A 20,320-nucleotide genomic window follows, 5' to 3' on the forward strand; every position below is an offset into this window, starting at 1 on the left:
AGGTCAGAATGCTTTGATCAAACCAACATGATAATGGGTGATAACTAGTGATGTCAGGGGGTAGTAACTAACTATGTCAAAGGGACATTACTAACTTGTATGTATCAGGGTATAAGGATGTATCTCAGAGGGAATATCTTTGTCTGGTCTTAGCGAGGAACAGAAAGTCCCACCATTCACTGAGCTGGTCCATTGTGACAGGCATACATGTATTAGTGGTCTGGTAGAGTCTGTGAGATACTAATACCATGATTTGTCAACAATAAACATGGCTGGGTGCCTTCATCCCTTAATGGATCTTGTGGTCCTTGGGTGGTTCGCTCGAGGTCTGCCATGCCAGCTGTCTGCGCAGGGCTGGGGTGGCACACAGAGGGAACACACACACAGCCAAATATCTATCGACATCTAACCTCAGTTCTCTGAAAACATCCACTCAATGTGCAGTGGTAGTCAAAAAAGCGAATAAAATGTTGGAAATCATTAATTGCCTCTCTCTAAATTTGTGGGATAGTGCTTGGGGTGTGCTACAGACCGCCGGGATGGGATTGGGATATGGATAGAGACCTCTTTAATGTCTTTAATGAAGTAAACACAAAGGGGAAATGTGTGATTATGGGGGACTTCAACTTCCCGGATATAGACTGGAGGACGAGTTCTTGCAAGAATAATAGGGGTCAGATTTTTCGGGATGTGATAGTGGGTGGATTTCTTCATCAAGTAGTTGAAGCACCTACCAGAGGGGATGCCATTTTAGATTTGGTGTTGGTGAGCAGTGAGGACCTCGTAGAAGAAATGGTGGTAGGGGACAACCTTGGTTCGAGTGATCATGAGCTGATTCAGTTCAAACTAGATGGAAGGATAAACAAATGTAGATCTGGGATTAGGGTTTTTGACTTCTCGAGGGCTAATTTTAAAGAGTTAAGGAAACTAGTTAGGGAAGTGGATTGGATGGAGGAATTAGTGGATTTAAATGTGGAGGAGGCCTGGAATTACTTTAAGTCACAGCTGCGGAGACTGTCGGAAGCCTGCATCCCGAGAAAGGGGAAAAAAACCATGGGCAGGAGTTGTAGGCCAAACTGGATGAGCAAACAACTCAGAGAGGGGATTAGACAAAAGCAGAAAGCTTACAGGGAGTGGAAGGAAGGCAGGATCAGTAAGGAAAGCTACCTTGCTGAGGTCAGAACATGTAGGGATAAAGTGAGGAAGGCTAAAAGCCGCATTGAACTGGAACTTGCAAAGGGAATCAAAACCAATAGTAAAAGGTTCTACAGCCACATAAATAAGAAGAAAACAAAGAAAGAAGAAGTGGGGCCGCTATACACTGAGGATGGAATGGAGGTTAAGGATAACCTAGGCATGGCCCAACATCTAAACAAGTACTTTGCCTCAGTTTTTAATAAGACTAGTGAGGAACCTTGCGATGATGGAGGGATGATAAACGGGAATGTGGATATGGAAGTGGATATTACCGCAACTGAGGTAGAGGCCGTACTTGAACAGCTCGATGGGACGAAGTCGGAGGGCCCGGACAATCTCCATCCGAGGATATTAAAGGAACTGGCGCGTGAAATTGCGAGCCCGTTAGCGATAATTTTTAAGCAATCGATAAACTCGGGGGTTGTGCCGTATGACTGGAGGATTGCTAATGTAGTTCCTATTTTTAAGAAAGGGAATAAGAGCGATCCGGGTAATTATAGGCCTGTTAGCTTGACGTCTGTAGTATGTAAGGTCTTGGAAAAAATTTTAAGGGAGAAAGTAGTTAAGGACATAGAGGTCAATGGTAATTGTGACGAATTGCAACACGGATTTACTAAAGGCAGATCGTGCCAAACCAATCTGATCTCCTTCTTTGAGAAGGTGACGGATTACTTAGATAAAGGAAATGCGGTAGATATAATTTACCTAGATTTCAGTAAGGCGTTCGACACGGTTCCGCACAGGGAGTTGTTAGTTAAATTGGAAAAGATGGGAGTGAATATGAAAGTTGTAAGGTGGATAAGGAACTGGTTAAAGGGGAGACTCCAGAGGGTCGTATTGAAAGGTGAACTGTCGGGCTGGAAGGAGGTCACCAGTGGAGTCCCTCAAGGATCGGTTTTGGGACTGATCTTATTTAACCTTTTTATTACTGACCTTGGCACAAAGAGTGGGAATGTGCTACTAAAGTTTGCGGATGACACGAAGCTGGGAGGTATTGCTAACACGGAGAAGGACAGGGATACTATTCAGGAAGATCTGAACCACCTTGTAAACTGGAGTAATAGAAATAGGATGAAATACAACAGTGAAAAGTGCAAGGTCATGCATTTAGGAATTAATAATAAGAATTTTGGATATACGTTGGGGGCGCATCAGTTGGAAGCGACGGAGGAGGAGAAGGACCTTGGGGTACTGGTTGATAGCAGGATGACTATGAGTCGCCAATGTGATACGGCTGTTAAAAAAGCAAATGCGATTTTGGGATGCATCAGGCGGGGTATTTCCTGCAAGGACAAGGAGGTGTTAGTACCGTTATATAAGGCATTGGTGAGACCCCATCTGGAATACTGTGTGCAGGTCTGGTGTCCCATGTTCAAGAAGGATGAATTCAAACTGGAACAGGTTCAGAGACGGGCTACGAGGATGATCCGAGGAATGGAAAAACTGCCTTATGAAAGGAGACTCAAAGAGCTTGGCTTGTTTAGCCTGGCCAAAAGAAGGCTGAGGGGGGATATGCTCGCTCTATATAAATATATCAAGGGGGTTAACGTTAGGGAGGGAGAGGAATTATTTAAGTTTAGTACTAATGTAGACACGAGGACGAATGAGTATAAACTGGATATTAGGAAGTTTAGACTTGAAATTAGACGAAGGTTTCTGACCATTAGGGGAGTGAAGTTCTGGAATAGCCTTCCGAGGGAAGTAGTAGGGGCAAAAGACTTTCCTGGCTTTAAGACAAAGCTTGATAAGTATATGGAGGGGATGTTATGATAGGATCGTTAATTTGGGCAATTGATCTTGAATGACCACCAGACAGGTCTGCTCAATGGTCTGCGGGGAGATGTTGGATGCGATGGGTACTGAGTTGCTGCGGAGAATTCCTTCTTGGGTGCTGGCTGGTGACTCTTGCCCACATGCTCAGGGTTTAGCTGATCGCCATATTTGGGGTCGGGAAGGAATTTTCCTCCAGGGTGGATTGGCAGGTGCCCTGGAGGTTTTTCGCCTTCCCCTGCAGCGTGGGGCACGGGTCACTTGCTGGTGGTTTCCCTGCAGCTTGAGGTCTTCAAACCATTTTTGAGGATTTCAATAACTCGGTCCTGGGATAGGGGTTGTTATAAAATTGGATGGGTGGGGTTCTGTGGCCTGCCTTGTGCAGGAGGTCAGACTAGATGATCAGATTGGTCCCTTCTGACCTATGAGTCTATGAGTCTGAGTCTATGGGGGCTTATGTTAGGGCCCTAGTGGGGCTGTAGGTGATCACTGCTTCCCACCACCGAACAGAGATGTAATGAGGTTGAGTAGTGTCCGCAAAAGAGAAACTAAATAGCTAATTATTCCTCAAGAAAGGCTTTTAATGACTTACGACTATAAAGGCAACACAAACAGAATAAGAAAAACAGAATTAAAGACCAGCACTGAGTGAGGATTAATACAAATGGCAAGTTATACTGGAGGCAAGCACAAGTACAAGTAATATTATGCATTTACTATCTATTCCTATAAGTCCACATGTGAAAGACAAATGATATTGAAAATAGTCACAAGAACATGCAACGCTACTATTTTTGATTGCCTAGCAACTTCACATGTATTGTAACCACTCCCAACAAATACAATTCTACATACAATACTAATACATTGATTAACTATATTTTACTAACCTTAACCTACCTTGTCATAAACAGATAGCTAAGGGTTAATGTCTCTTTCACCTGAAGCACCTGACCAGAGGACCAATCAGGAAACCGGATTTTTTCAACTTTGGGTGGAGGGAATTGAGTGTCTGAGTCTTTGTCTGTCTGCCTGCTTTCTCTGAGCTTTGGAGAAGTAGTTTCTACTTTCTAGTCTTCTGTTTCTAAGTGTAAGGACAAAGAGATCAGATAGTAAGTTATATGGTTTCTTTTCTTTGGTATTTGCATGAATATAAGTGCTGGAGTGCTTTGATTTGTATTCTTTTTGAATAAGGCTGTTTATTCAATATTCTTTTAAGCAATCGACCCTGTATTGTATCATCTTAATACAGAGAGCCCATATGTATTTTTCTTTCTTTTTATATAAAGCTTTCTTTTAAGACCTGTTGGAGTTTTTCTTTACTTCAGGGAAATTGAGTCTGTACTCACCAGGGAATTGGTGGGAGGAAGAAATCAAGGGGAGATCTGTGTGTTGGATTGCTAGCCTGATTTTGTATTCCCTCTGGGGGAATAGGAAAGTACTTTTTGTTTCCAGGATTGGGAACAGAGAGGGGGAGTCTCTCTGTGTAGTTTCACAGAGCTTGTGTCTGTGTATCTCTTCAGGAGCACCTGGAGGGGGGAAGGGAAAAAGGATTATTTCCCTTTGTTGTGAGACTCAAGGGATTTGGGTCTTGGGGTCCCCAGGGAAGGTTTTTCAGGGGGACCAGAGTGCCCCAAAACACTCTAATTTTTTGGGTGGTGGCAGCAAGTACCAGGTCCAAGCTGGTAACTAAGCTTGGAGGTTTTCATGCTAACCCCCATATTTTGGACGCTAAGGTCCAAATCTGGGACTAAGGTTATGATATACCTATAACCTTATCTAGCAACTTATAAACCTTTATTGACTTTTATGATAAACTTGATGGTGACTTATACTGAAGACGGGCACAGCGACTTGTAAAGCCACTATGATTTATAAACTACTAACTTCACCAACGCTGTACCCGGTTCCAGCAAGGCACAAAACATATACAGTTACTATATATTGATTAACTATTGACTACAACTATTTTTAAACAAACAATTTACTAATATACTTAAAGTATAGTATTAATGTAGACTTAAGATTAATCAGCTCAAGCATAGCCAGACCTTTTCAGTTCAAAATCTTACCGTGCATTCTTCCAAAGATACTACCTTTAGTTGACCATTTCCTGCACTGGCCAGGCACAGATAGTGAAGCGCAATCCCTTTGGTTCAGGGGATGTATGTGAGCCTGACAACGAATGACTCCTTTTAGGGCAAAACACACACCCACACCCACACCCCCCCCCCACACCCCCTCTGCATCTTAGGTATACTGTATTTGCTGGCTGTGTTTCAAAACAGGGCGACCAGTCAAGGTGGCCAAGTATTCTAGGGTGGCATTCGCTGTTGTTTTGAACTTATGTACTGTGCACCTGTGCTCATCTCATCTCATCTCATCTCATCTCATCTCTTCTCTATGCGGCTAATTGTGGTCAATTTGCTAGACTCAGAAATGCTCGAGTCAGCTTAAAGAGGTATTTGGTTGCAGAACATAGTAACCACAGGTCTGTATCTACCTTTACAGAGTTTCCTTTTTAGTCTATAGAGTTTCCTAGATAGATTATGCTTATGCTTACAGGATTCTACTGTACTTGATTCTTACAACTTCCGGAAGTTTGAGGCTTAACTGTACCTAGCCTGACGCTACTTGACAAGGCTTATACACATTAATCACAGTTGTGAAGGCCAAGACCATAACAGAGTTCTAAAAAGAATTAGATAAGTTCATGGAGGTTAGGTACATCAATGGCTATTTGCCAGGATGGGCAGGGATGGTGTCCCGAGCCTCTGTTTGCCAGAAGCTGCGAATGGGCGACAGGGGATGGATCACTTGATGATTACCTGTTTTGTTAATTCCCTCTGGGGCACCTGGTATTGGCCGCTGCCGGAAGACAGGATAATGGGCTAGATGGAGCTTTTTTCTGACCCAGTATGGCCTTTTTTATGTTCTTATGATCTCTATACAAGGATAATATATAGCTCTAACTCTTAGTATAGTATATAACCATAACATAGCCCCTTCCTTCTCTAATTAGAAACAAATTTAACATTCCTATTCTAAAGGGAACTTAAGAAGGAAATCTTAACCATGAGTCTGTTATATAAGAAAAATAGAATTAAAATTGGCAGAAACAACTTCAGCTTTTATAAAAACCCTCTACACATTTTGCTGCAATTTAATTGGTGTTTCTTCACTTTCTTAGTGATGGAAAATGTTTAATCATCTCCATATTAGCTTATAGTGCTGTAGAAATCTCATCTACTGGGAAAAGTTCTAATTATTTCAACTGATACTACAGAATATCTAGTCTTAATAATAACAAAGTTTCAGGTACTGTATAAAATGTGAGAACACTTGGTTAAACTTTAAGGCTAATTTGTTCTTTCTTTCCAATGTAAATTAAAAGTCATTTGACAACTCTAGTCTATTAATGTAAAGTAACTTTATGTGTGCTATTCTCATGTAGATTAAGTGGAGAATAGATTTTTAAATGTTCAAATTTTAACCTGTCCTTTTTATTACTTTACATTAATAAACTAGGGTTGTCAGAGGAGCAGACTGTGTTGCTCATTAATTGATCCTAGTTTATTTACCCTATTGGTGTGCACTAAAGGTTCCTTGTGCACTTTAACACAGAACTGTTTCAAACAGCACCACGTTAAAGCATACCAACAGGGTTTACATGGTACAATTGTGTAACACGATAGTATACTTTAGAAATCACACCCCTGTAGAGTGCATTTCCCTGCTGTGTTCATCTCTACTAAAATCTTTTAGTAATGTTTCCTCTGACTCACATTTTTACATTTTTTTAAAATTTTTCTTTTAAAGGCAAATGCTTCTCCTGTACTGGTGAATACAGATGCTTTGGAGACTCCAGCATACGTAAGCTTATATTTGCTTTCAACTATTTTATGTATTTAGAACAAAATATTAATACACAAGTGTTTACTTTTTTTTCTATCACTAAAAAGAAAAAGCATGTATCATGACCTACTCCATGATAGTGTTTGCCTTGTAGCCTGCAGAATCCCATATGTTATAGAGTACAGCTAATGTTCCTCAAATGTATGCTAGTTGTTCAAAAATAATAGAATACTGGCCATATGTCTCAAATAACATTTACAGCCTGAGAATTTCTGTTTGTGTCATACTCTTTCATGAGGTGAAATAAATAGACCTCTTCACCACTATACCACTGCTATGTCACATGATTCCCTTAGAGTGGCGGTTCTCAAATTATGGGATGGGCCTCCCAAATTATGGGGTGGGCCTCCCAAGGGAGGCACAGGAATGTGTCAAGGGAGGCATTAGCTCTATGTGGCTGGGACTCATGCAGAAGGGCCGTGCATATTAGGGAGGTAGGGGTAAAGGGAACAGCTGGAACCCCACTGCCCTGGGGCTGACAGCTGGAGTCCCACCACCTGGGCTTGGGATTCTTCCCCCCCACCCTCTCCTGGCCTTCAGAGTTGGGTGGTGGTATATGTACTTGGGGAGAGGGTGCATAAATGACTATAGACACAAAGAAGGGGAGCTCAATATAAAAAGTTTGAGAACCACTGCCTTAGACCTTTATGGTGATAGCTGTTTTTGTAGTCTGTTTCATCAGACTTTTAATTTTCTAAAAGCATGCATTAATATTGTATTTGTTCTGCCTGAATCATTAAATTAATAACTGTAGATATGTGAGGTTGAAAATTAGTCTTAATTTCAGTGCATCTTTACCTGCTGTGGGAGCGCTGCTCACAGTTCCATAGTTAAAGATGAGTTGAGTTTTGCACTTAAAGGAGGGAATTAACCATTTTGTTATACAGTTTATGAAGAATGCAGAGTAGTCTCAAATTACAGTACTTACTCTTTTTGAGTACAGAACGAGTTTTCTGAGAATTTACAAGTAAAGCCATTAAATAGTTTGAGTTGTAATCACTTAAAAATCAGTCATTCGGGAAATTTAGTACCTCCTAAATGTTCTTAATACCAACTGAGTCTTCATACTTCCTGTGTGGTTAACTCATTGAAATCTTGTGCACAGGCTACTTTAGAAAATTATTTTGTAAGATTAGTGGTAGTTTTGTGCCATTATCTTTCACAGCTGAAGTCTTCTCTAAGTATAGGCCGATGAATACTGTTCTTCTACAGAGCATTCCACACAGAACTGCCCTCTTTCGAAATGGATATCAGCTCCCTTTGTTCTCACTGGGACTACAGCAACAGTGGCCCTTAGCAAAAGTGCCCTTTTTCAAAATGGCTACTGCCTCTCATTGCTCCTAAAGAGAGTGAGGGCAAGGTGTGCTCTCACTAAGATGGTATCTCGCTACTGCTCAAGGCTGGGCAAAAGTAGCCAGAGTGTACTGGTGAATCTGGCTTTAAGATTAAAATAAAAAAAAAGTAAAGTTCTTGCTGCATATCTTAACATCATTAGAAATATCACATTAACATTTTGGGGGGCTTCTTTTTTAGTCTTCACTCATGCAATTTTCATTTTAAAATCAAGGAAATTTCCAATTTAAAATTACATTAAAGTGAAGTAAAATTGAGAATACATACCAGTGCTTCAGACTCGTTGCTGCCTTTTTTTTCTTGGGTGGTGTCCTATTGATCCTCTTTATTGTCCATATACCCTGTTGCTTCTGACTTGCCTACATCAGGCCAGCTGATGGTCAAGGTGAGTTCATATCCTCCTGGTCTTGTCCTTGACCTGATCTGTGCCAACTGTTTGTCACTACCCTACAGTTGGCGTTGGTTTCATCTCCACTGTTGTCTTGAGTCTATAGCTACAACAAAAGACCTGTGTCCCAACGCAGCTTGGACTGTTGCCTTTGCTTTGTGTAGCAGTTTGATGATTGAATACAGACTTGTTCCCTTGTGTGTAATGGTCTCAGGTCCTTTGCTCCTTCGTTATAGTGTGGCTGGCTGCCTAACTTGGCGTTCTCTTAAATATTTCTCTGTACTGTCAGCATTCCTTTATGGGGCTGCAGCAGAATCCTCATGGGAAGTCATTCTTGGTTCTCTGTCCCATAAGTGCCTGTGCTTGGGCTCCTCTCTAATTCCTGGGAGGAAGTATTGCAATGGTCCAACTCTGCCATGTAGGGAAATCTTCCTGTCTTTGCCATCAGTCTCTTGGCTGTCTTCACTCTTGACTCTGTCTGTCTTTTGCTTTATGGTTATACAGTGGAAGAGTTCTTATGCTCAATTTTTTTATTTAAAACTGAGTTCTTTGAATAATGGAAGAGGAGATGCTGGACAAATTGATTATTTAAAAAGTAATAGGTCATCAGGCCCAGATAGTATGCTCTTAAGGGTTCTGAAGGAGTTTAAGAATGAAGTGACTGAGCTGCTAGCAATTATATGCAGACTCATAAAATACTGCTACTCTTCCGAAGGATTGGAGGGTGACAAATTTTGTAAATGTTTTGTTTAAAAGTCTTTAGGGATGATCTAGAGAATTACACACCAGTAAGGCTTACATCTGTAATTGGCCAATTGATTGAAATAATCATTTTTAAAAGAATAATAAAACACCTGAAAGGTCATAGTATGGTAGGGTCTATCCAGCACAGTTTCTGCAAGGGAAATTTGTCTTTCACTGTTCTCTTAGAATTCGTTGAATATGTCAGTATGGTAGTGGAAAAAGGAGAACTGGTAGACATAATTTACTTAAACTGTTGAAAGGCCTTTGGAAAGCTACCTTATAAGAGACTACTAAAGAAACTAAGAAGTCATGGGGTAAGAGGAAAAGTAATGTCATGGATCAAAAATTGGCTGGGTCAATTTGCTTCATGACAAATAGTTGACAATGAGGGTGCCACAAGGTTCTGTGTCAAGTCTCAGTATTCTTTAATATATTCATTGATGATGTGGAAAGGACATTTAGTAATGATGTAGCAAAATTTGCTAATGACACAACATTGTCTGTTAGTCAAGACTAGAGAACACTGCGAAGAACTTCAGATACCTGACCAAGCTTGCTGAATGCACAATACAATGGCAAATAAAACTCAGTGTAAATAAATGTCAAGTAATGAACATTGAGGAGAACATTTTGAACTACTCTCTACAACTTACAAGGTTCCAAATGAGTTGTATCTCCTCAAGGAATGAACCAGGGTATCATTTTAGACTTCTCAATGAAGACCTCTGTTCATCATGCAGTACCAGTCCAGAAAGCTAACAAGATCTTAGGATGCACAGGGAACGGGATGGTGAATAACATGGAGAATATTTTAATGACTTTACATAAATCAATAATGTGGCCTCATCTGTAATACTGCATGCAGTATTGGCCCTCCATTTTAAATGGATATTGCAGAACTAGAGAGGGTTCAGAGAAGGGCAACAGCAGTGTTAACTGGCCTGATAAAAAAAAACTCAGAAAAGAGAGAGTGAAAGACTGGGATTGTTTACCTTTGAAAGGAGATGAATAAGAGAGGACCAGATAAAAGTATACAAAATAGTGAATGGTCTACAGAAGGCAGATCTGGAACTTATGTTCTCCTTATGTCATAACACAAGAACATGGAGATATTGAATGGTAGCAAATTTAAAACTGATTGCTTTACAGGAAATATATTTTCACACAGCGCATAGATTGTGGAACACATTGCCACAAATTATTGAGGCGAAGAACTTGATGAGATTCAAAATGGAATTGGCCATATGGATGCAATAATTTTCTGAATTATTGTAGCAGAGCATTAGCTCTGTTACAGTTAAGGTTGAGCATTTTTTTCTGTTTAAAGATCAGTTATTCTAAGTGCTCCAAACTCTGTGTGGTTACTTGCATCATCTGGACATTTGCCATGGGTTATGGCTGTGCAAGGTACTGTTGGTAGTGCAGTGGAGTCATTTAGCAAGGGCTTTCTGAGGTACCACCTCCCAAAAAACATATTACAAAAATCAACTGGTTCTTAATTTTTTTTTTTTTTTGCGCACACTTGGGACTTAAACCATGGTTCAAATCATCCACCAACTTCTCATTCTCTCAGCATTTATCTTAGCTAGAATATGGCTAAGTTAAATTGTTAGTTATTAAATTAAGTTAGTAAACTGAGAGTTTGAACCTACAAGTCACTTTTCCCAAACAGATTAAAATGCAGATGTGCAGCAAGACTAGGGCTCTTTTAATAGTCAGAATTTTCAGGCAACCTTTTGGTAAGTGAATGACTCAAGGGTATGGATTCTGCATCACCACCCTCCTGCTGCTTTCTGCTGGTATATGCATTCCTCAGAGCCCCTCCATCTTCCTATCTCCACAAGTTTACCAGGGACACGAAATGGCAAGGAAGAGGGTGAAACTGGGGATGGATGAACTTGGAGCAATGAGCATGGTGGACAGACTGTTGAAGGAGTTGGAGCAGTAGTAGGGGAGTCTGAGTAATTGGAGAGAGATGGAGGTCAAAGCAGTGAGGAGAAATTGTGTGTGTATATGTGTGTGTGTGTGTGTGTGTGTGTGAGCGAGAGAGGGAGAGATAGAGAGTGTAATTTGAAGAGTGCAGGGAAGAGCAGGGTTGAAAGGAGGTGTCAATGCTGTACAGTGGGTGGGAGTGGAGGTCTTCAGTTCTGTCCTCCCCAAACCCCCACATCCCTCAATCAATGAAAGGTATCTGTCTGGCCCCCATCACTGTTGCTTCTGAGCACCTTGCAGTTTTAATGGATTTGTCCTCACAGCACCCCCTTGTAGGATGAAGGTAGCTTTGTGCTGTTGTCTCCATCTTACAGATAGAAAACTGACACACAGAGACTAAAGAACTTGCCCAAGGTCATACAAAAAGAAGTCTGGAGCAAGGGCTGGACCCTGGTTTCCAAAGTCTGTGATTTTGACCTCTGCTTCATCCTTCTTCTCACGCCCTCCCTTCAAAAAATGCCCCCACTGACTTCATGGTAGTCCTGTCATCCTCTCCCTGTCTTCTCAGCTTCTGGGCCCCATGCTTATGACTGCAAGAAACAAAACAAGAAAATTGAGTGCCCAAAACTTCGTTAATGCAGTGTTATGGTTGGCCAAGTAGTGCCTCATATCCTTCCAGAACATGGTGAGCTGGATGACTTAATTCTGTATGTCCTGTTTTCCTGTCAAATTTCGATGTCTTTTTGAAAGATACTTTAGCCTAATACAGGAGTAGGCAACCTATGGCACGTGTGCCAAAGGCGGCATGCGAGCTGATTTTCAGTATCAGTCACAGTGCCTGGGTCCTGGCCACCGGTCCAGGGGACTCTGCATTTTAATTTAATTTTAAATGAAGCTTCTTAAACATTTAAAAAACCTTAGTTAAGTTACATACAACAATAGTTTAATTATATATTATAGACATAGAAAATGACCTTCTAAAATGTTAAAATATATTACCGGCACACGAAATCTTAAATTAGAGTGAATAAATGAAGACTTGGCACACCATTTCTGTAAGGTTACCGACCCCTGGCCTAATACAAGGTATTAGGCTCAAGACACCAGTTACTAGGGGCCCAAAAAGCCACAATGAAGAAAGGAGATGACACTGTTTATAAACAGCCACTTGACTTAGAGGGAACGTGAAGGCAGTTATAAATTTAAATATTTCTATGTAGATAGATATAAAGCAAATAGCAGAAATGTTCAATAAATATTTCTGTTCAGTATTTTGGGGAAAAAAGATATTGTCATGTCTGATGATGACGATGATGAAACAATTTACCTTCCAGTATTAACTCAGGAGGATGTTAAAAAGCAGCTTCTAAAGTTAGACATTTTTAAATCAGGGGTCCAGATAACTTGTATCTGTAGTAAGAGGAGGCCCTGAGATATAAACCTTGGTATTAGAGGCCTGGTATGAGGGCTAAGACCTGAACTAAAGTAATGGTCAGGACTTTGCTGACATAAAGTAAAGTTAAGCTGTGAACCAGAGGCAGGCCCTGCTCACAGAAGCTGGCAAGGAAAGGGCTGATACTGCAAAAAGAGACATACCTAAAAGGTACTGGACACCAGATATCAGAACATTCGCATACTTGTACACTCCACACAGATAACAAGGAACAAGCTGACCCATCCCAATGACAGGGCCAAAAGGGAAATATGATGGATAGAGTTGTTTTGTTCCAACCAACAAGTGCAAGGTGAGAGGTGTCACCTTACTATGTAGAGGGGTTGTACCTCAATACATCAGGAGTGATGTGTAACTTGTTTGTACCTGTGTATAAAAATGCATCCCTGGGGCAGTGTCTTTGTCCAGCCTAGGGGGCAGTGGAAAGTCCTGCCATTGACTGAGCTGAGTCCATTGCCAGGGAGCACATAAGCACTGGCTAGCTGCTCCTTAGCAGCACCTTGGACTTCATTTGCCAGGGAACTGGGGACTGTGTTTCTCTTCGACAATAAACTAGGCCGACGTGCCTTCGTATCTTACTAGAGTCTGTGGTCACTGGGGGTTCTCTCGGGGTCTGCTGTGTCAGCTATCTGCGCAGAGCTGGGACAGCACACAGAGAGAACACACGCACGCAGCCGATTAATATCAACATTGAACAGAGCAGAGCACCACACCGGTAGCATCTGACAACAGTATCCAAAAGTTCTTCTTTAGGTGATGGTCCCTCTATGGATTCCAGGTATGGGGGGCCCATGTGTGCCACGCGCTGCAGGCAGAACAATTCTGTAGCAGTTGTGTATTGTCCTCATGTCTACAGCCGAGGTTATATGAGGCTGTGCAGGTTGATGCATCTCCAGTTCCCTTTTACTGTCACTTGGCCAGAATTGGAACCTCTGTTCCTCCATTTTCTTAGCCTAGCTAAGAGAGTTGGTTGTCTGTTCTTCCTTCTTGTTGTATATAGTTGTAGATAGTCATTTTTCTTGTTCTTGTAGTGTTTTAGTTAGTTAGGTTTGCTTTCAGACTTCTTCCTCCATTAGGGAGACCTCCTTTCCTGGGGATTATGCCCCAGCAAATCGGCTTCATGCCTGCGCTCTTTCTCCAAGAGCAGTGAGTACCAACAATACCTGTACTGCCTCAGCGAAGCCCACATCATTGCCTGCTGACAAAGGAGCCTTCTGGACTGTAAAATGTTGATTTTCAATAACTCTTGGAACACTGATGACTGGACGAAAGCTAGTGTTGTGGCAATATTTTAAAACGGTGAACAGAATGACCCAGGCAATCATAGACCTGTCAGTCTGACTTGGATCTTGGACAGAATAATGGAACAGCTAATATAGGAATCAATTAATACAGAATCACAAGGGTACGAAAACTAATACCAATCAGTTTTATGGTTTTATGAAAAATAGATTCTATCAAACTGACTGAATGTTTTTGATGAGATTACAAGTTTAGTTGATAAAGGTAGTAGTGCTGATGTAATATAATTCTGTGGCACATTTGACTTGGTACTGCGATGTCTTTTTTGGGGTACCCTGAATTGTGAGCCCCTGTGTTCCTTCTCTGCCTCAGCAAGTGAGTGTTTTGCTGTTAATAAGCCATTTGTCGGCTTGCTCACACACCAGCCTCTTTGGCTTGCCAGCCAACTCTTTGGACTCTGTCAGTCCAAACCCTGTCTTGCAGGTAACAGTCAGTGAACCCCCATTCCTGAGTTCACCAGGGACGCCTCTCTGGAGTATTCAGTCCCTCTCACTGTGACCGTTCACAGAAATTAAGTTGTCTTCCTCCAGTGAGACAAGAGTATTCACCAGTCTGTTTGGCTAGCTGAGGACTCGGCCTCCAATTTCATGCACAGCCCTGAGATGGTTTTGTAATACAGCAAGAATGAGTTTATTAACAAAGAATCGAGATTTAGGTGATACTGACCAAGAATAAGAGAGACTGGTATAGTTACATGCAAAATAAAACATGCTTTCTAGTGACTAAAAGTTAATTTCAGGAAGTTACAATCTTGTCTGAGCTTGTTTCTCACTTCCATTAAGTCTGTGCATCCCAGTGTGTAGAAAGAATAGCAAATATGGCAGACGATCAGCTTGGCTTGACAGTGAAATCTTCAGTGAGCTTAAACACAAAAAGGAAGCTTACAAGAAGTGGAAATTTGGTCAGATGACTAGGGAGGAGAATGCACTTTTATGTAGAAATATATGATTAAATTGAGTCTTCCTGACTAGTGATTTAAATGAAATCCACCCTGGTTGTTGGTAATGGGTCAGTGAGCTTTTCCATGCTCCGACTGATACAGTTTCTCAGGTTTTGTACCGTCTTTCTACCTGAAGGCTTTTGTACCTCTGCTAAGCTGCTGATGAACTCTGTGCTAGTTTCAGTGGCGAAAGTGATGCTTCTTGTTTGCAAGTTTGCTAGTTCCCTCTTGAATGGCTCCACAAGGGGTAATGCAATTTTGTGTTTTGATATTTTCATGGGTTGCGCATAGGAATGCCACTTCCAACTTCAGCTTGTCCTCTAAATATATATATCTCCTTGGAATATGACCTTTTATGTGATTAGAATCTGTCCTGTTCTCTGTCATGTTGAGAATATTCTCGTTTTGTCCTACAACCAAATCTGTGGCTTGCACTGCCCTGCCTTGAACAAAATTGCAGGTTGCTTCACAGTCCAGCTGGAGCCAAATTGGTCATTGATCTAATAGAATATTTGCAAATGTGGAGGTCGAATGACTGTGACAGTTGCCTTCTCCAGTGCATGTACATTGAGAGACTTCGGATTTACCATGCTGCACTGAAGATAGTTTCTGTTTCTTGTGTCACAGCATGAGCTGCTGGGGTTTTTTTCTTCCTGGGGTAGCTGTGGCATTGGGACATGAAATAGATTGGTTTCCCACCCTCCTTGCACCATTTCCCATAGTCTGGGCATTTTTCTCTCTGGTGTTTTTTGCCACTTTCTAGTACACATTCTAGACTATGAAACCTGCATTCTCTGTTGGTCTGTCTTTGTCCTGCCTTTTAAGTTCTTTTGGCTTGAGTATGTGTACTTTTTCTGTATTGGTGTCTGTTATTGTTTTGATCCTTTCCTTGGTTAGTTTAGCAGCCCTTGTTATTTGAACACATTTCTCCAAGGTTTGATCTCTCTTTATCAGCAATTGCTCCCTTATGTTGGAATCATGTCCCACAAACAGCCCTGTCTCTGAAGACATAAGATTCTCTGATTGCAGTTATATGTGGAAGCCAGGGTTCTCAGCTCAGTAAGATAAGTATCTGTTTCCTCTTCTGCTTATTGATTTCATGTGTAAAAAACAAAACAAAACTGTTCTTTCTCTACAGTCTCATTCTGCTGGGGACACAGTATTCATCCAACACTCTGTTCAGCTGCGCCAGTGTTTCAAGCGCTATCCCTGGCAACAGTCAAAATGTGTTAAAGTATGGTGATGCAAAATTAAGACCGGTAGTAACACAGTACAATAAACATCTAATTATAATTAGGTCCTAATAGTGTTTCTGTATCTAGAGTGAAAGAAACTGGATTTTAAACTCATTTTTTTTCCCTTGTGTTGTCACTACAGGGTGGAATTTGGGTTATTTGGCACATTTATTGTGTATTTACGTATCTGAATATGTTTGGATTTAATGTAACCTTAACTCTGAATGTCGTGAGTTTGTAATGCTTGGATAATTATAACATCTCTATCATGTTTTTACCCTAAATTCCTAATACAGTCTGGTAGTGGGAAAAGACTGCAGTGGCTTCCTACTGATGGAGACTTTCCCTACCACAGGGAGCTACTGAAGTTTTTATCCCCACCACAGGGAAAGGCTCTAGCAGTGGGAACTGTCAGAACTTTTCCCTGCTACAGGGAAAAACTCCAGTAATGGGGAGCTGCCGGACCCTTTACCTGCTGCAATGAAAGACTCTGGCAAAGGGAGGCAGTGGGGAAAGGTTCCAGCAACTTCCCTCTGCTGAGCCTTTTCTTGCTGCCTCTCCCTGCCAGAGCCTTTCCCTGACCTGGTTAGCCACACACTGCAGTGTGGACACAGCCTACTTTTCAGTGTGGTGTGTAGCTTCATTTATATTACACACTGCCACAAGAGGTCTGCAGTGTAGATGTAGCCAATAAATAAAGCTAGACTCCAGGCTGTAGGACTTCCTTGAAATAATTTCTGTTTGAACTAGAGCATATGTTCAATATGCTTTGATCCAGTTTCTGTTAGAAAGTGTAAGGCCTGTTTGAGTGGTGGGTTCGGCACACAGTTTAGACTCCTGAGGACCAAAATGCTTTTGTCTAAACTTGTTGGGCTTAGTATAGGGGTATTTGGATGAAGTGTAATGGTCTGTGCTATAGAGGAGGTCAGGCTGGATGATCTAATGGTTTCTTCTGGCCTTAAACCTTTGAAATTATGGCAGTAGACTCCTGTGAAAATCCTAGCCTTTCAGTTTAACATTTAATGCAAAATTTAAGAGGTAAAAACAAAAGCATTTTCAGATGAAATAGAAACAATTTCAATATGATATATACATTTTTCTACTAAGAATAAATAATTATCAGTACTGCTCTCACATTTTAAATGAAGAATATATAGATGCAGTACTGTGGTCACCATTTTATTTTAAATTGCCAAGTTACCACAGTTACATTGCCTTTTAAGTATAGGGAAAACTGGTATCTCAGGTACTGTGCTGAGGCAGTGTTTACAAATGCTGTGTGGTTTTTTTATATGATGACAGTTTTGCATAGGTGTTATGGAAGTGTTTAGTTTTAGCTAATGTTTTTCAAGCTGTGATTTTTAGAATATAGGAAATGCACTGAAGATAGTAATTACTACTTTGTATTAACATATCCTGAAAGCCAATCTAATGTGCCATGAGGCTTTATAATATTAGAGAAGAAAACAGTGTTTCAGTAGCAGTGGAAATTGACTTAGCATTCAAGTCATCCACTTAATGTTAAAACAACAACTAAATCTAGATTCATAGATGATTGGGCCCAAAGGGACCATTATGATCATTTAGTCTGACTTCCTTTATTACACAGGCCGTAGAACATCCCCAAAATAAGTCCTGGAACATAATGTTTAGAAAGCAGCAAAGAATCCTGTGGCACCTTATAGATTAACAGACTATAGTCTATAAGGTGCCACAGGATTCTTTGCTGCTTTCACAGATCCAGACTAACAGGGCTACCCCTCTGATATTGTTTAGAAAAGCATCCATTCTTGATTTAAAAATTGTCTGTGATTGGGAATCCACCATGACGCTTGATAAATTATTCCAATGATTAATTATTCTCACCATTTAAAATGTATACCTTATTTCCAGTCTGAATTTGTGTAGCTTCAACTTCCAACCATTGGCTCATGTTATACCTTTCTCTAGTAAACTGAAGAGCCTGTTGTTAAATATTATTTCCCCACGTAGGTACTCATAGACTATCATCATGTCATCTCTTAACATTCTCTTTGTTAAGCAAAATAGATTGAGCTCCTTGTGTTTATCACTATAAGGCATGTTTTCTAATAATTTAAGGGTTCTTGTGGCTCTTCTCTGAACCTTCTCCAATTTATCAACATCCTTTTTGAATTGTGAAAACCACAGTTGTGATCTGGCGAATACCCCAAACAGCTCTTTTAAACTTGTTAAGATTTGGTTGCAAGTTATCTGGACCAGCTATTTTAAAAATGTATGTCTTCAGTAGCTTCTGTTTAACATCCTCCAGAGATACTAATAGAATGGAAAGTTTGTTATCGCCACATGATGAGACTGCATCATCTGATTTTTTCCCAAATGAAGAACAGAAATATTTAATGACTATCTCTGCCTTTTCTGCATTATTATTGATAATTCTACCATTTCCATCAAGTAATGGATGAATAGTATTGTCAGGATTCTTTTTGTTCCTAATGTATTTTTTAAAAAATCCTTATTGTCCTCAACTTTGCTAGGCATAGGTTTCTGCTGGCTTCTCTTATTAATATTCTACAATTCCTGACTTATGATTTATATTCATTTCTATCAACTAAAATCTAAGTAATGCAAAATATTTAAAAACAATTGTCTCTAGGAAGAGCTTTCTAGGGAAGAAAAGGAAATCCATGATACCCAAAAAATGGAAGCAAAGAAGGAAGTTAATGATAAATTATTAATAGAATGCAATGATCGTGATACACATGAAGTAGATTGTGCAGATAAAATGGTATGTGGAATTTAATAATCCACTGATTAATGTAAAACTTAATTGAACACGTCAGTAATTAGCAAAGATATGAAAGTAAGGGCTAACCTTGAGAATATCCATATTTGAGCAATTTGGTTAGTTGTGTGAAGAACACCGATATAGGAGGAAGCCTAGTGAGATGAACATTTCAGTAGTATTATATTCTAATAAAAGTACTTCACGGTTTTTAGCCAAGGAGTGAAATATCAAATGTTTATAATATTCAACGAGTAAAACGGACAAGTTACCAACTGAGTTAGTGTGAGCTCTCAATTTTGAAATTAAAATAAAAAAGAAGCTCTTAGTAGGTTCTGGAGATATACTTTAAATAGTATACATGGCCAATAAGATAAACCAATAGGAATCTATAAGAATATAACCAAAATATTAGTCATACGTGTTTAGTAAAAATTTTCAGTTGATCTGTCGTGTCCTATAGACATAGTCTTGATATTTGTAGACATCAGAAAAGTAGGAAAAAGAAAATTTAAACCTCATTATTATCTATGTCAGAATAGTATTTGTCTGTGTAGCTGAATTATGAGTAATACCAGAACAGAGTTCTGCAGCATTCACCAGAAACATGAGTATAGGAAAAAGTCCCTTTACAAATGTCTTGAAAACAATGGCTACAAAAGAAAGATATCTGAAACTGTACAGCAAGACTCTGAAACCTCCAAAATAGAAAACAAGTAATACAGTAGATGAGAATACTGTTTTAAATGCCATGAAATCTAGCATAGTTAAGGCTAAAGTTAGGCCTTGTGATCTTGAGGTGATCAAATCCTTCAAAACTTTGTAACACCGTTTCTGTAGAATGGGCGTCTTTGAACCCAGATTTGAGAAATAGAACAAGACTAAAGAAGTGGCAAAATCTGTGTAATGAATCAGCTATGAAGCAATTGAAAGGAAAGTAGTAAAATTACAGTTAGAACTTAATATAGTTTCTTTGAAAATGGCATTAACTGTGACTAGCTTTTTTAAAAATATTGTAGAGGAAAACATCTTGTATTGCAACAAGGAATTGGCATTAACAAGTAGTTGCTCATTAAACTGACAATTTTAGAAGCAGACTCAAACAGCATGATTCATGGAACAAGTAATAAGATCTCAGTCCTACACTACTTAGCTGTCAATGTCGTATAAATCTTTCAATTCCTTTTAATGAATCCTGACTCTCCTGGAAAGTTGTGACTTTGTCTCAACTTCAGGCAGCTAAATGTTAAACCGTGCTTCGTTTAGGCAAAAGGATCATCTTCAAACACAATTCTTCCTCTTTGGCTTGCTCTTCAACTCAAACCTT

General features: G+C 40.1%; 1 protein-coding gene across 29 annotated transcripts in view; it reads left to right on the forward strand.

Moving 5' to 3' along the window:
* Nucleotides 1-20,320, forward strand: part of DLG1 (discs large MAGUK scaffold protein 1) — a 443,566-nt gene that overhangs the window by 242,479 nt on the left and 180,767 nt on the right. For 22 of the 29 annotated variants that reach the window (XM_050963881.1, XM_050963891.1, XM_050963882.1 and 19 more), the window contains one exon: nt 6,787-6,840. In XM_050963881.1, coding sequence (XP_050819838.1) covers nt 6,787-6,840 — 54 coding nt within the window. Of the gene's footprint in view, nt 1-6,786; nt 6,841-16,132; nt 16,229-20,320 lie in introns of all 29 variants that reach the window. The other 7 variants (XM_050963879.1, XM_050963878.1, XM_050963880.1 and 4 more) reach the window with 1 other exon arrangement.

Source organism: Gopherus flavomarginatus, chromosome 8 (genome assembly GCF_025201925.1).
Source record: "Gopherus flavomarginatus isolate rGopFla2 chromosome 8, rGopFla2.mat.asm, whole genome shotgun sequence".
Lineage (NCBI taxonomy): Eukaryota > Metazoa > Chordata > Testudines > Testudinidae > Gopherus > Gopherus flavomarginatus.